At 42.5% G+C, this 14,150-nt stretch overlaps 1 protein-coding gene across 3 annotated transcripts in view; it reads right to left on the bottom strand.

The window, feature by feature from the left end:
• herc3 (HECT and RLD domain containing E3 ubiquitin protein ligase 3) overlaps positions 1–13,395 on the bottom strand; it is a 32,342-nt gene extending 18,947 nt beyond the window's left edge. Inside the window, exons 1-12 of one of the 3 annotated variants that reach the window (XM_080837892.1) lie at positions 13,314–13,395; positions 10,774–11,130; positions 8,608–8,767; positions 7,968–8,044; positions 7,475–7,696; positions 6,777–6,868; positions 6,334–6,464; positions 3,391–3,548; positions 2,625–2,708; positions 2,196–2,269; positions 1,535–1,659; positions 1,323–1,382 (exon numbers count right to left, since the gene is read on the bottom strand). In XM_080837892.1, the coding sequence (XP_080694018.1) occupies positions 1,323–1,382; positions 1,535–1,659; positions 2,196–2,269; positions 2,625–2,708; positions 3,391–3,548; positions 6,334–6,464; positions 6,777–6,868; positions 7,475–7,696; positions 7,968–8,044; positions 8,608–8,767; positions 10,774–10,999 (1,409 nt within the window). In that variant the 5' untranslated portion in view covers positions 11,000–11,130; positions 13,314–13,395. Of the gene's footprint in view, positions 1–1,322; positions 1,383–1,534; positions 1,660–2,195; positions 2,270–2,624; positions 2,709–3,390; positions 3,549–6,333; positions 6,465–6,776; positions 6,869–7,474; positions 7,697–7,967; positions 8,045–8,607; positions 8,768–10,773; positions 11,131–12,827; positions 12,926–13,313 lie in introns of those variants that run through there. The other 2 variants (XM_080837893.1, XM_080837894.1) reach the window with 2 other exon arrangements.
• Between the last annotated feature and the right edge of the window lie 755 nt (positions 13,396–14,150).

Genomic DNA, 14,150 nt, shown 5'->3' on the forward strand with positions numbered 1-14,150 from the left:
ACAGATTTTCAACTCAAAACCACTTGTACTTTTTTCAAATAATTACTTGAAATGTTACTCTATGATGGCCTAGTAACAGGGTATTATGGCATGTCCTTAAAACATTCTGCAATACTGTACATGGTGAACTAAATTACTATATTTGTACGTAAAAGCCTTAACCCTGGCCTACTAAAGTCAAACTAAGCACACGATAAGTGAGAGCATGTGTTGGGCTGTCCTGACTAGGGTGTTGAGAGGAGGGTATATTTTGGGTATGAGGCACAGGCTGGTAAATCCTGGCACGTGGCAACATTTGAGAGGGTGGAGGTTGGCAATCCCTGCACCTTTTCATCTCTGTTTTACCCTCTCTCCCTCCCTCTCTCGCACCCTTCTCAGGATGAGCATAAAGATCACAGCACAGGGAGCAAACAGAATCGGCAGGCATTTAAGCTCATTCCCTCATCCGAATCGCCTCACCGTGGAAACAGTACCGAAGACACCGGACACCAAAGCACAGTGGACAAGCAAGGGAAAAACGCCCTGCATATTTATGCAGCCCCCTGCATGTTTATAAAGGCCATTAATTGCAAAGTTGTGTCGAATGTCAACAGCTGACTGACAGCAGAGACCCCTGACAATGGATATGTGAGATTTCACTCTAATGCCAGGCGATACCTGCTGCCATTGCTTCTGTTGGCACAAGCAGTGATTCCATGACATCACATCTAACAAGGCCAAGGGCTAAGCTCACTGCAATGCTTTCTGGGTAAACGTGCTCTTGTGTCGTCGGAGTGCCAAACGAGCAAGCACAAAGGATGGCACATGACAGCCATGTCAACCATTAAAGGAAGTAAGAGAAGTGAAAGGAGAAAGGTCTTTTAATTTTTTATTGTTTCTGTATTAACTTACAAAAACAATTCCGTAATTCCATAACAATTCCATTTCCACTTTAGGAAAGTCAGCTAAGACACATGTCTTTTTTAATTATTATTATTATTTTTTTTTTAAACTGCTTTGTTTTGAGAGATTAAGGGACGACAGAGTGTTCTTAGGAAGACATTATGCCGATGAAGGCTCATAAATCATTCCCATGACCTGAACTCATGACGTAGAGCGTAGAGCTTGTTGTTTTTGTTTTTACTTTAAAGACGTAGGTCTAATGACTGACCACAGAACCTGACCTGGCTGAAAAACATAAAATCATGTCATCCTCTGGTGGCACCATCTCTTCAAGATAGCAGATGCGAGGAGTTAACATAACCACCCACACCACACTCCAGTGAGTCCACCCTTTCACCCTGAACCATGTCCCAACAGGCAGAAGAGTGGACAGAGCTAACCTTTGGTCCAGAAAGCTGGCGTTCCAACATGCAGTGGATGAGAGCAGTAGAATGGCATCGCTATGGAAAAAAAGAAAAAGATGGAGCACACTTTATTTATCTGTGGAGATGTACGGCTGTTTGATAGCTGATTAGGTGACAGTTCATAATTCACTGACGATAAAACTTAACTTAAAAGCACTTTGCAGACAATTAATCTAACACACTCTTACTTGGTTATGGTGGAGTCTGTGCTGTCAGACAGCTTCAGTCTCAGCATGTTCAGGCTCTCATAATTAATAAGCGAGATGCTCGTGGAAGCGTTGATCATGCGGAAGTCTTCTGGAACTGCAGAGTCCTGTAAACACAGCAGAAGCGGTGGTAATGAGATCTCCATGTTTGACAAAAACATGACACTACTCAGACAGCCACAACAGGACATCTGTTTGGGCTGACTGTCTCTCGAGTGAACACACAGACGGAAAACAAGAGCGAGGAGAAACAAACATACACAAGCCCCCTATCATTTCATGGCCCTTCCATTGTCTACCTCTTGGATAGGAAGATTTTGAGGTGTTTCCTATTATTAGTTTGTCATATTTAGTTTCACACTGTTTTACTCAGTGAAGTTAATAAATAAATATGTATTGGAATGGATAAATAAATAAGTCATGATTACAAACAAGGTCTACAATGCTTACATAACAGCACCCCCTTGTGGATCATGTGTCTGTCTCTCCACAACCAAACCCAAGAAGCAAAAAAAAATAAAAAATTCCATCTCCTCAAGTTTATGACACCTAGATTTAGGCAGGGCTCCAAGGCACCAAACATCAGCTTGAGTCAGAGTGGTAGTTCGTGAGGCAGAGTCTAGAATTCAGAGTGATTACTCACTTCATCGTTGCCATACAACAGGAAGTTATGGTCTCCCCCGCAGTAGATTTTCCTAATGACGAAATGCTCCGGATCTACAGAGGACGGAGAGAAAAAGAGTGGAAGAGTAAGAAAGGATGAGGCCACAAGTAGTCAAAGGCGCACAGAGGTGTCACTACATGAAAGCCTACAGGACCAGCAGCGATTCATGGAGAACACACAAGGACCGGTACGCTGATGCAATGCCATGTGAAGACGGTGGACACTATTTTCACACAGCTCACACACATGGAATACTTTACATGTGCATCCTCGTCATTCAAGACCTTACCATGACTGCTTTGGTGAAAGGTCTCACAGAGTTCAGAGTTCGCGCCCTTCATTACCTACTTTAGCTTTGGTAGCTATATGCTAGCGCTGCCAGAGTGCCCTCCTAAGGCTCCTGTTTACCCTGCACTGAGCTGCTCCAGCAGCAGCAGAGAGCTTCCCTGGCGCTGTCCCTCAATCTGTCTGTCCTGGATGCCTGTGTATCCCCTTACGAAGAAAGAAGTTAATCTTAGTAAACATACTAAAACCAAAAACACAATTGGCTAATTTTGTTAATTTATTTCAAACAAATGGCATTATTGTACTGTGTGTTAACTGTCTACAGTACACTAATATTGTAATTTGTTTGAAATAAATTACCCAAATTACCCATAAATGGACTCCAACTGCCAAGCCACTATATGTTTGTCACCAAAAAACACACAAAAACATCATTAGAGCTGAAGACAGTATAAAAGGTTGTGTCAGCTGCTTTGGCAACAGTCTCCAATGCTGCTTAATAGCACCTGAAAAAAATCTCTGATCAGAACAGAACAAAAAAAAAAAGTATTTTTTTTTTTTTTTAAATCACACAAATTATTAAAGACAACTGGCAACCATGGGATAACAATTGTTGAAATCTTTAAATACACTCCTGACACCTGACACATTTGACCACTAGAGGGCAAAACTGAGATGAGCAAGTATGTACACCTGAGTGTGTGTGTGTGTGTGTGTGTGTGTGTGTGTGTGTGTGTGTGTGTGTGTGTGTGTGTGTGTGTGTGTGTGTGTGTGTGTGTGTGCGTGTGGTTAAAAGTTGAAGCTGTTTGGTGGTTTGAATGTAATTGTTCAGCTCGTGTATATGACCAGGCACAGCTGCACTAACTCAGTCTGCTCCTCCCCTTCTCACCTGAGGACTGTATCCTGGCTATGCAGGAGGGAGGGACGCTGCGGAGAGGAAACGGGCTCATAATGTCAGTCGTGGCACCAATGCCCAGCTGGCCATCAGCGTTGCAGCCAAAGGCGTACACCAGGCTGGACGAGGGCACAAATGCCAGGGTGTGGTGCCTAGACACATGAGCAGAGGTATGCAGTCAAACCACCAGTATACACGTCTGAAACCAAAAAACACTCAGACAAGACCCTAGAACAAGCACGAAGAAAGACAGGAGCCACATACTCACATAATTTCTAAATAAAGTGCCTGCCTTGAAATGCTTCATGTAGAAAATACTCTGAGTTGCCCTTAGCGTTTCTCCCGTCTGTCTAATTAGAGGAATGCTGACTAACAGTCCTCCAAAGAACAGCTCTTTACAGGATCCTTCTAACTTTAGATTATACAGAACTAACCTCAACTATACATAAATGTTTAGCAGTGCCAAATCCATTTCATTACTGAAGATTTGTATGTTCAAAAAATAAATGACTGAATGGATGAATGATAAATACATTACGGGACAATAATGTCACCTGAACTGGCAAGGGCATGGGTCCAGGGTGTGGTGATATGGGCACTTATCTCCCTCTGGATCGAAATACTGTTTTCTGATTGGCTAATGGGGTGTACATTAAGTTCGTATAACCGGACACCTTGGACGTAGTCCCAGTAGAAAAGTTAAATCGCCGTTCCATATCAATGCTCTTGAATGGTTACCATTGACAACCAACGTAACGTTTTTCTTCAAAAAAAGCACTAGGCTTCAAATTAAGAATTCATCAGGTTATTATGCATATTAAGTTTCCTAAAGATAAAGGAAATTCTAAATAATAATAATAATAAAAAAAATTTGGATGTTGTAAACGGGAGATAAGCGGGATAACGGCCTTCGAGCTGTCCAGTTCTACAAAGATAATGGACTGCGCGGAGCAACTCCACTCCACTGCGTGTCGTGGAGTTCTTTCCCCCACAGCGTCCATTACCTTTGTAGAACTGTACAGCTCGTCGGCCGTTATCCCTTACATAACCGAGTGAGGCATGCTGTCAAACTACCTTCACTTTACTGAGGGCAAATACCAACCTATGGAAAAGAGTCTTTGGAAAGTGAAAGTGACTGATTCCAATCAACCCAAACATAGTTAAGTATCCAAAATAGGAATTAGATGTCTGGCACAGAAAGCCTGTACTATACATATATGCCAAATAAGGGGTGGGTGATCATTCAAACATACTTGGTTGGTTCTACATGGGATGTAGTAAATGGCTATTTCGTGAACACCCAGTACAAATTGTCACAAATTTTTTGCTTGGTCGTTTTTATTCTCATGCTCTCTCCCTCTCTCCCTCCATTCACACCACTCTCCTTGCCTGAAAATCCACCTACACCAAATAAAACAAGCTTTTTCCTGGGAGATGACACTGGCGAGATCGTCGCACAAGATTTCTTTACAATTTTTGTAACATTTTAAATGCTTGCTTTTATTCTCAGAGAGGAGCACAAAAGACTGCAATAGCGTATTGTTGCTGTTGCAAGATTGTGAGCTGCTTCACATTGAGTTGCAAGAGGAGGAGAGACCAGGCCACAGTGCAGAAAGAGCTAAATAGCCCTGGACACCAGCTGATCAGCCAATAACAAGAGAGTTATCTGCCTTCTTCCAGTCTGTTGCCACCGACAGTGAATCAGATCCCTTGTAATTGTTGAAGGACCACTGGGAAATGTTCCTTCACATGAAAAAAAATAATAATAATAATCTGTGTCTGTCCACTAGTTTCCAATCGGAAAGGGTACTTAGTCCCAGTGACATGCCAGCAGGCATCTCTTTAGCCAGTAGGCTTGTGTTATTGGCACACATACATACACCACACCTGTGCACTCCTGTCCATACATATACACACACACACACACACACACACACACACACACACACACACACACACACACACACACACACACACACACACACACACACACACACACACACACACACACACACACACACACACACACACACACACGCACACACGCATACACACTTCTGTGATGTTGCTGTTATTCTGTTATTGTTTGTCACAGTAACAGCCTGGACTTATGACTTATGTTCACACACTACGCTATTTTTATTGTATTGTTTTTTTATGTTTTTGCCTGTTGTCACAAACATTATGCACAAAAAGTGCACTTAAATGTATGTTGTTTTGAAATCTCTCTCAGGGATTCTTGTTGAATGTACTTTCTTTTGAGCTCTGTTTTTGTTAAGGGTGTGCTTTTGTTAAGGGTGTGTTTTGGTTTCCTGGTTGGAATATATATTGTTTTGTTAAACTTAACTTGGTTGTGATTTCCCCATTTTTGTATGCAAGTTACAATTGTTCCAATAGGAACCACTTATAAACATAAACAAGAATGTTTTAATGCAGACATACGTGGCAGGGACCTATAGAATCCTCATTATGGTGTGATTGTATGAATCAAAGGATTAAATTGAGCATTTATGATGATTATGATTAGATGAAAATACGCCAAAGGTTATTAAAATATACACAGCAAATGGCAGTTATTCAGTTGAGACTTGTGAGACTGGAAAGCAGCAACACTGCCAAACACTGCACTGGTAAAATTAGGGCATACGTCTGCACATGAGGGTACACTTTGAGGTGGAATGCCTTGACAATATGTTACGTGTAATTACACTAATCTGGGAACCCTCCACTTTCCCTGTGTTATGACCTTATGTGTCAAACCTTCAGACACATATAGAAGAAACTCAGTATGAGAAAGTAGTGACACTCCTCTATCAGTGTAGGGGTTATGGGTTCGGAGGTAGCGGAGTGGGTTAGGGGTTTGTAGGGGGTGCAGTGGTGAGGTTAAGGTTAGGGGTTTGGAGGGAGCTGAGAGGTGAGGGTTAGGGTTAGGGGTACCTGCCACAGGCGATCTGGGACACCTCTGTGCCCATGAGCTCAAGGACTCTGCGGGGGAGGGGCTCGTTGTTGATGGAGTCGTGGCCCAGCTGGCCCCTGGAACCGCTTCCAAATGTGAACAAACCTCCGTCCTGCCCCAACACACAGTCACAGACACAGACACAGACACACACACACACAGTCAGACAGAAGACAGACATAAAGATAAAAAACAGAAGACATCAGCAAAGGATTGTGTCCTGCGATGAGTAAAACCTGAAGGTGATGACTGTATTATTAGTAAATGAGGACAATGAAATAGTTGCTTCTATTTTGGCTTTCTCTGCCTCACCATCATCTCTGCAACGTTCTGCCATTCTGTCCAAGGAAAACAAGAATTCCTAACATGGAAAATATGACTCTGAAATCTCTACTAGCAATGTGATATGAGAAATGTACCACACCTTTGTTAATGCAGCTGTATGCTCTTCTCCACAGCTGATGTACACTACTTTCTGGGATCTTAGGAACTTTATATGGCAAGGGACTGCACGATCTGGGGAGGCAAACAATAAGGAGCATTGAATGTGCTGAACCACTACAATGACTGAATAAGAGCTCAGTCCAACACACCAGAACACTGGATTTGTACTTCTGTTTGTGTATCTGAATAATCAGGGCTAATTAAAGGGTTTATCTTGTATTGTTTTTTTAATGTCTAATGGGTAACCCATTTCAGACAAGCATTTGCTCCCATTCACATTGTGTTTGTACTTAGATGAACCTAAGGCGGATTCACTTTAAAGATTGATCTAAGTCCAAGTCTTAAAATGCTGGTTTAAGATCGCCGCATGTTACAGGTCATAAGAGTGATGTACGTAAGGTGACCTCCTGCCCCATGGGAAGATGTCTGCTTCTGCCAGCCTGGTCCATTATATTAGCAAATCAACAGCTCACTGATCCATTATCCTTAATCTCATTCATGGGAACACTCATATCCTCAAAAAGCCTAGTACGTACATCACCAAAACTCATTTAATTACTTCACAAAAAGCACACATCAATCCTTTTCATAGCAGTTTCTGTACAATTCTGTATATATTGCCAAATTGTCAATCTGCATCATGTATTTTCCATAAAGAGAAACTCCCTTTATGCTTACCTTGCTCATCATTCAGGCCCAGCTGGCCAGTGCTGTTTTTGCCCCAGCCAAACACGGCCCCTGAGAGGGACAGGGCAAAGCTGTGGTCTCCTCCAGCACTGATCTGAGACAGGGGGATCCCCACCAGAGACTTGAGGGGTTGGGGGGACAGGGTGCTGGACTCCCCCTTCCCCAGACCCAGCTGACCGTTGGAGTTCTGGCCCCACGTGAATATCTGCCCGTCTGAGGATAGAATTAAAGGGGAGAGGTCAGTACAGGGATTGCGTTCATGTGTCTCAACTAGAGATGTGTGGCAGAAGCTGATAAACCTGAGCGTTAATAATTATGCATTCCTGATTAACAGAGTTGCTTTTTAAGTCTGTAAATACATCAAAGGATTATTTTGCCTCGAGAGACAACCATGTATCAGTGAAATAAAAAAGGAAAAAAAAAATAAGCACAAACAGTATAATCCCTATATTGGACGTTAAAGGCTGAGGGTGCATGGTACTACCTTTGGAAAGTGCAATGCAGTGCCGGTTGCCACACATCACCTGTGTGATCCGATGCTCACACAGCTTCTTGATCAACCTACACAATATCAGTTGTGAAAAATACAATCTTCAGCAAAAATTATAACTAAAATCAATATAAAATTCATAATATGACAAACGTTCTTTAGTAGACCCTAAGAAGTTCACATCTAGAGAGGATGTACTCTAAACAGGACTTTCAAGAAAAAAAACCTGAGGACTTTTTTTTTTTTTTTTTTAAAGGGTGTATGATCTCTCTGTAACCGAAGACGAAGCCCTGTTCCAACAACATACTGATCAAGTGATACAGGAACAAACTGATGAAGTTACAGGCTGAAGAGAGTAGGCATAAGATGCTGCCTCTTCCATGTTTCAGTGCTAACAAAAACACTAACTGAGACTAGATGTTTCCAACAAGGGACATTGTCATACAACACACCCATAAACATTGAAAACTGGGATTGCAAGGGTGGCATTTGAATTTCAAGAGGGCACTGGACAGTTGCCTTTACTTTTGCCGCTGCATTATTCCAACAGTAGTATTTCATTGTAAGAAATTGGTAACATAGCCTACACTTGCCATGATGCCTTGATAAACCCAGCCTGTCAACCGTACTGTACCTAGGCACTCTGACGACATCCTCTGCCATGCCCAGCCCCAGCTGGCCCTCACCGCCGGCCCCCCAGGCAAATACTTGGCCCTGCTCATTCACTGCCAGCGAGTGGGCAGAGCCGCACGACACGCCAGCAATCTTCTGAGCATCCAGTGCCCCCACCAGCTCTGTCGGTGGGTGGGGCAGAGAGACAGATAACCAAAAAGGAAGATAGGATGGAAGACAAGAAGGAAAGGGAGACAGTTTTCAGCATTAAATATGTATTTGTGTGTGTGAACAGGGAGATCTGACAACAGATCAGAAACCAGCACCATGGCATATCTGGAATTTCCCCAAGCTTTTCTCATTGTTATTGGATGGTTGTGAGATATGCGTCTACGCAGAAGACATTTAAGTGTGTGCAGCACCCGCCTTATATACACTATATGTGCCTAACACTACTACTGTGGTAAGCCCTCTAGTTTTAGCGCTCTTTGACTGCCATGTGTTCATCAGTTAGACAGACCTTACCCTTATTGTTAGAGGAAAAAATTAGCTAATTAGCATCACTATTTAAAAAGCAAAAGTCAACACATTATGTGCAGATGATTCATGGAAATGACTGAATGACACTTTAATATTCAGCAGCAATTCTGATTTAGGCCAACGGTTAAGTAGGTCAATAGTACACCCAGCAAAGTTGGCACTGTATCCCTGAAATACTAAAACTAAAACGGAGGGTCCCAGCGTACATTTCTTTAATGGACTGAAAATAACTGAAAAAACTACTCTTTATCCCACTGGGTGTTTCTAGTAAGACATTTACTAGTCCTAGGTGCAACTGTTCTTGAATATTAACTCATTAAATTATTAATAACAAACCAAGTCAGTCAATATATTGTTGTGTGTGAACAGGGAGATCTGACAACAGATCAGAAACCAGCACCATGGCATATCTGGAATTTCCCCAAGCTTTTCTTACTTTCATTACTAGCTCACAGATAGAAAGTAAAAATAAAAAATGCTGCCCACATCCTCTACTGCAAATGCTTTTCCTTTCCTCATGTCTTTCTAAACCAAATCAGGCTGAAAGAGAACTACGGATGGGTTTTAAATGGCACTAAATTTAAGCATTCAGCCTGGGGTATGGCTTAAATAATGCATCATCTCTGTGTACGAAACGCAGAGGAAATTGGTGTGTGGCCACTGATGCAGCTAGTGGTGATATGGCAGGCATGCAATGCCGTGTGCAGCGTGCTGCAGCCTGGGCCAAGTGAAGCTTTCTCACACTCGAAAAGCCAGATTCACCTAAACAGGTACACAGAGATGTGAGAGTGAGAGGATATGTGGCAAAGAAGCCACATTCAGAATACCACAGCACAGTACTACAAGCATGCACATTTTTAACTTTACATCAGTGGTTCACTCAATCGCATGTAGTCTTTCTTAAGGTGTACACTAGCTGCATGACCATGCAGCCTGCCTGACACACAAAAAAATAGCAACAGTTGCAGACACTTTCACAAGGACAGGGAGCATGACTTCACAGGCTCCAGGGGAAGCAGCTTACAGCAAAGTCATCGTGAAACAGGTTCATTTTGGCTGTTTGTTTTTGCTTTGGCCTATGACTCTTGTTTTGATTCCTGACAGCCTGATCTTCCTCCTGCTACTGCAGGCACATGATGAGCCCACTCACATGCAGGCACACCTGATCAAAACAGAGCAGCGGATTGGCCCGAGGCCATGTGGATTATACGTGCACGTGAAGCTGTGTATCTTCCTGGGAAAGAGGCTATGCGTCTCTACAACCTGTAGCCTGTAAGGGATTAGACACCTGGGTAAAGAAACTCAGAGAAAGTGCTAAAATAAGAACCCTATGGCTTTGTTTTGCTTGAAAAATTAAGCCATGGGCCTCCTCTATAACTATTAGGAGGTTTACCACTTACTCAGAGTTAACCTAGGTTTATCACTAAACCACTTAAACCAGGTTTATCACTAAAGCACAGTTTCATAGGCATTATAACTACCCCTAATGGGTGAGGGTGAGACTGAGAGGCTGCAGACGGTACAAACAAGAACATGTGTGCCAAGCTCTAAGTGTATGTGTGTTTATGACAGTATGAATTATGTGTGTGTGTGTGTGTGTGTGTGTGTGTGTGTGTGTGTGTGTGTGTGTGTGACGCAGGACACTCACCTGGCGTGCTTCCGGCCTTCTCGTGGCCCAGCTGTCCACTGCAGTTGGAGCCACATGTGTACACACTCCCATCATGCAACAGGAAAAGCGAGTGATGCCCCCCACAGGCCACCTCCCTCAGGGCCCTTCCGCTAAACACCCGACAGGTCCGTGGCTCTAGGACAGAACTCTCCGGCTCTCCACCACCAAGCTGTCCAGAAGACGCACTACCCCAACATAGCATCATGGCTCCAAAAGTAAGACGAAGAGAAAGCCAGAACAAGGGCTAAAGAATGGATGGAAGAATGAGGGGAGAGAGGCAAGGGGGAGCTTCAGGCTAGGTCACCCTGCCTTCTCCCTTTGCTGAGAATGACAAGCCTGCAAGGGAGAAAATAAATGCTGGCATTAGACAGCAATAAGCAAGAACTCATACAAATATGGAGGGCAGAACAGACTGCGTCACTTGCTCTGGTCCAAAGCGTCAGGTGGTATTTTCAGAATGACAGTGAGGTGAGACAGGGATGGGATGCCTGGAAGGGGTGGGGCAAGTTGACGTGTGACCATGACGAGATAAGGAACCTTCCCCAGTGCAGTTAAATAAAACTCAGCCTCCCCGTTAATCCCCCATCTAAGCAGCTTCAATCTGCCACGGCTACTCCAACCGGCACGATGTCCTCAGAGCATATACCCAGGGGCTGCGTTTATGTGTTCATTTACGAGCTTGGGCTGAACAACAAAAAGGTCACGAAGCCACAAGTTCAACCACCCAAACCCCAAACATTTCGCCCCCCTCCATGGGAGATTACTAGAACCAACAGTAATAGGAAGGCAAGGACATATACAAAAACTGTTCCGACAAAAATATGGCAAGACATGGAAACTGTTGACTCACGTTACTTCGTGGTTGCTTCTGACTGTGACACGTGATAAAATAAGTTTAAGCACAATGTAATTGGCAAAAATACGTCAGGTAACTCGGCCTTGTGTACCAGTTTTATCTGGCAATTTAACCACTGGAACAGCAAAACAATTTTGTTGAATATAACTTACTTAGCAAAAGTGCACTGTTTCGACATTAACCTTTGAATATAGAGAGATCTAATTGTATTGGCTAGGTTAGCAATGAAATCTCCTTCCAGCACTGTCATGCTTTTCAAGTCATACTGTTTCGTATCCAGGGAGATGTACTTTTGACCAGGGAGTAGAAGAGACCAGGGGGTATTCCACGTACGTGGTTTAGTGACAAACCTGGATAAATTAACTCAGAGTAAGTGGTAAACTCCCTAATAGAAGAGCCCCATGGTTTTGTTTTGACTGGAGAATTATGTGATAGGGCTCTGCTACTTGGAGGTTTAGTAATTATTCGAAGTTTATTTACTCAGGTTTGTCAATAAAGTAACGTTTTATCGAGAAAGATCAGCTGAAAGGCGTTACGTTAACTAAGTGCCACTCTTGTCGTTTTTATCAAATATGGACATATGAAGAACAGATAAACACACCACTTTACATCTACAGCCGCAGAGACTAGGCACTATAAATATATGTGTTTTGGCTCGCACCACCCCGCAAAAACGCTTTACAGCAAGACCTCGCTAATTTTATCGCCTAAAGATATGAGTTAGCATGCTAGCCTTTCATTGGGGTCAACTGTGCTGATGTTGGCATTTGCAAGGTTTTTGCATGCCTTTTCAGTACTGAGTAGTAGTAGTAGATTGATAGTTTTCGACCATAACACCTGACTGTTGCTTTGATTTCTGATCATATCAGACTAAAGAAAGCTATCTAGCGTTGGTGGTGGATTTGCACGGCAAATTACGTAATAGCAAACTAAATACGTCGGGAACTAGCTGGCTAGCTTGACTATTATTTTATTTTTTAACATAGCAGAAACTGAAACTTCAGTGGTTAGCTTTGCTCGCTCATGTTATCCAACAATATAACATTATAAACGTTAACAGATATTGGATACCACTTCGACTATCGAGCCATGAAGCCAAGAACCAAGCTATTAGGACAGCTAACGTATCCGTTCTCTTTACGTTATTCAAGTAGACAAGAAAGAAATGTTAACTTACATTATAAACAATGATAGTGCAAACTCACTACGACATCCAGTCGTTCAATACAATCCTGTGGTTATGACTACTGATGACACTGACGAATTTCCGTCCTGAAACAGTAGCGATAGATATCAACTTAGCCAGCTTGATAGAAAATGACTGACAATCACTGCAGATGTATTGGAGCTAACGTTACCGATGAAGCATCACTTAGATAATACAAACAAAATCATAACACAGACATAATCATGAATTTTAAAACGATTTGCACAGCCAGTTAGTTAATATATCTAGATATCTCGCTAGTTATGCCAGCCAATTTCTATCATATGCTACCATGCAAACAACTTCAAAATTGTCTGCTAGCTAACAACTCTGGGTCACCTGGAGGTTTGAATTCTGGCAATAGAAAAAAAGTGCTGCTATCTCAGTGTCAAATTATAATGCAATGAGACAGTTCACAGGAAATACTGTTTGTGTAGGGATATTTTAAGATGTTACCTGTGTTGATACATTCCTCGAATCCTTGGTCCAAACGTTTTGACAATAACAAGGAAGTTATGATTCAGATAATTGTCAAACGTCATCGGTCACGTGACTGATCTGTCAACGTCAGTTGCAACACCCTTCACTGCAGTTCCCTCCACTGCCGCTGTGCTCAGCAGCGTTTCGCCAGCCTATCCCATGACATCGGTCTTTGGCAATGGCCGCCGAAAACGGTTCAAAACATGTCAAAATACTAGTTCGGTCTAAAACTCAAGACGCTCGTTACGAACGATGAGTGTTGAAAATGAACGTAATTAAAAAAGCCCATCATAATTTGCATGTCTGACTGTCGTATTAATGGTGACGTAGATTTCAATTTAAGACAGTGAAATAAGTCTATATTTCACTGTTATTTTGCTTTGCTGAAGTGTGAAAGACTTACAATGAAGGTCTACATAAAGAAGAAATAGGAGTGAGTTCATTATTTTATTTCCCATAATAATATGCCATTTTTACGTAGCGTTCGCAGCCTTTCAAGTGTGTGGCATATTGGCCTAAAAACTGTACCCCCTAAATGAATGGATCAAATGTATTTATTAGAAGGGGTAATACATGATTCTGAAATTAAAAAGTGGGTAATTGTCGTCCGTGTGGCATCCACAAAGGCCAATTGACCTCTATAGGCCGAATTGCAAAAGGTGCTGTACGCAATCTTTCAAGCATATGGAATTGTGTGCACAACCATGTTATACACCTTCTAATAAATACATTTGACCCCATATATTGCGGAGCTACAATTTACATTTTTTTGCAGTATCAGCATATGTCAATTACACCTTTAGAGGTCAAAAG

The sequence above is a fragment of the Sprattus sprattus genome (genome assembly GCF_963457725.1).
Source record: "Sprattus sprattus genome assembly, chromosome: 4".
NCBI classification, from domain to species: Eukaryota; Metazoa; Chordata; class Actinopteri; order Clupeiformes; family Clupeidae; genus Sprattus; species Sprattus sprattus.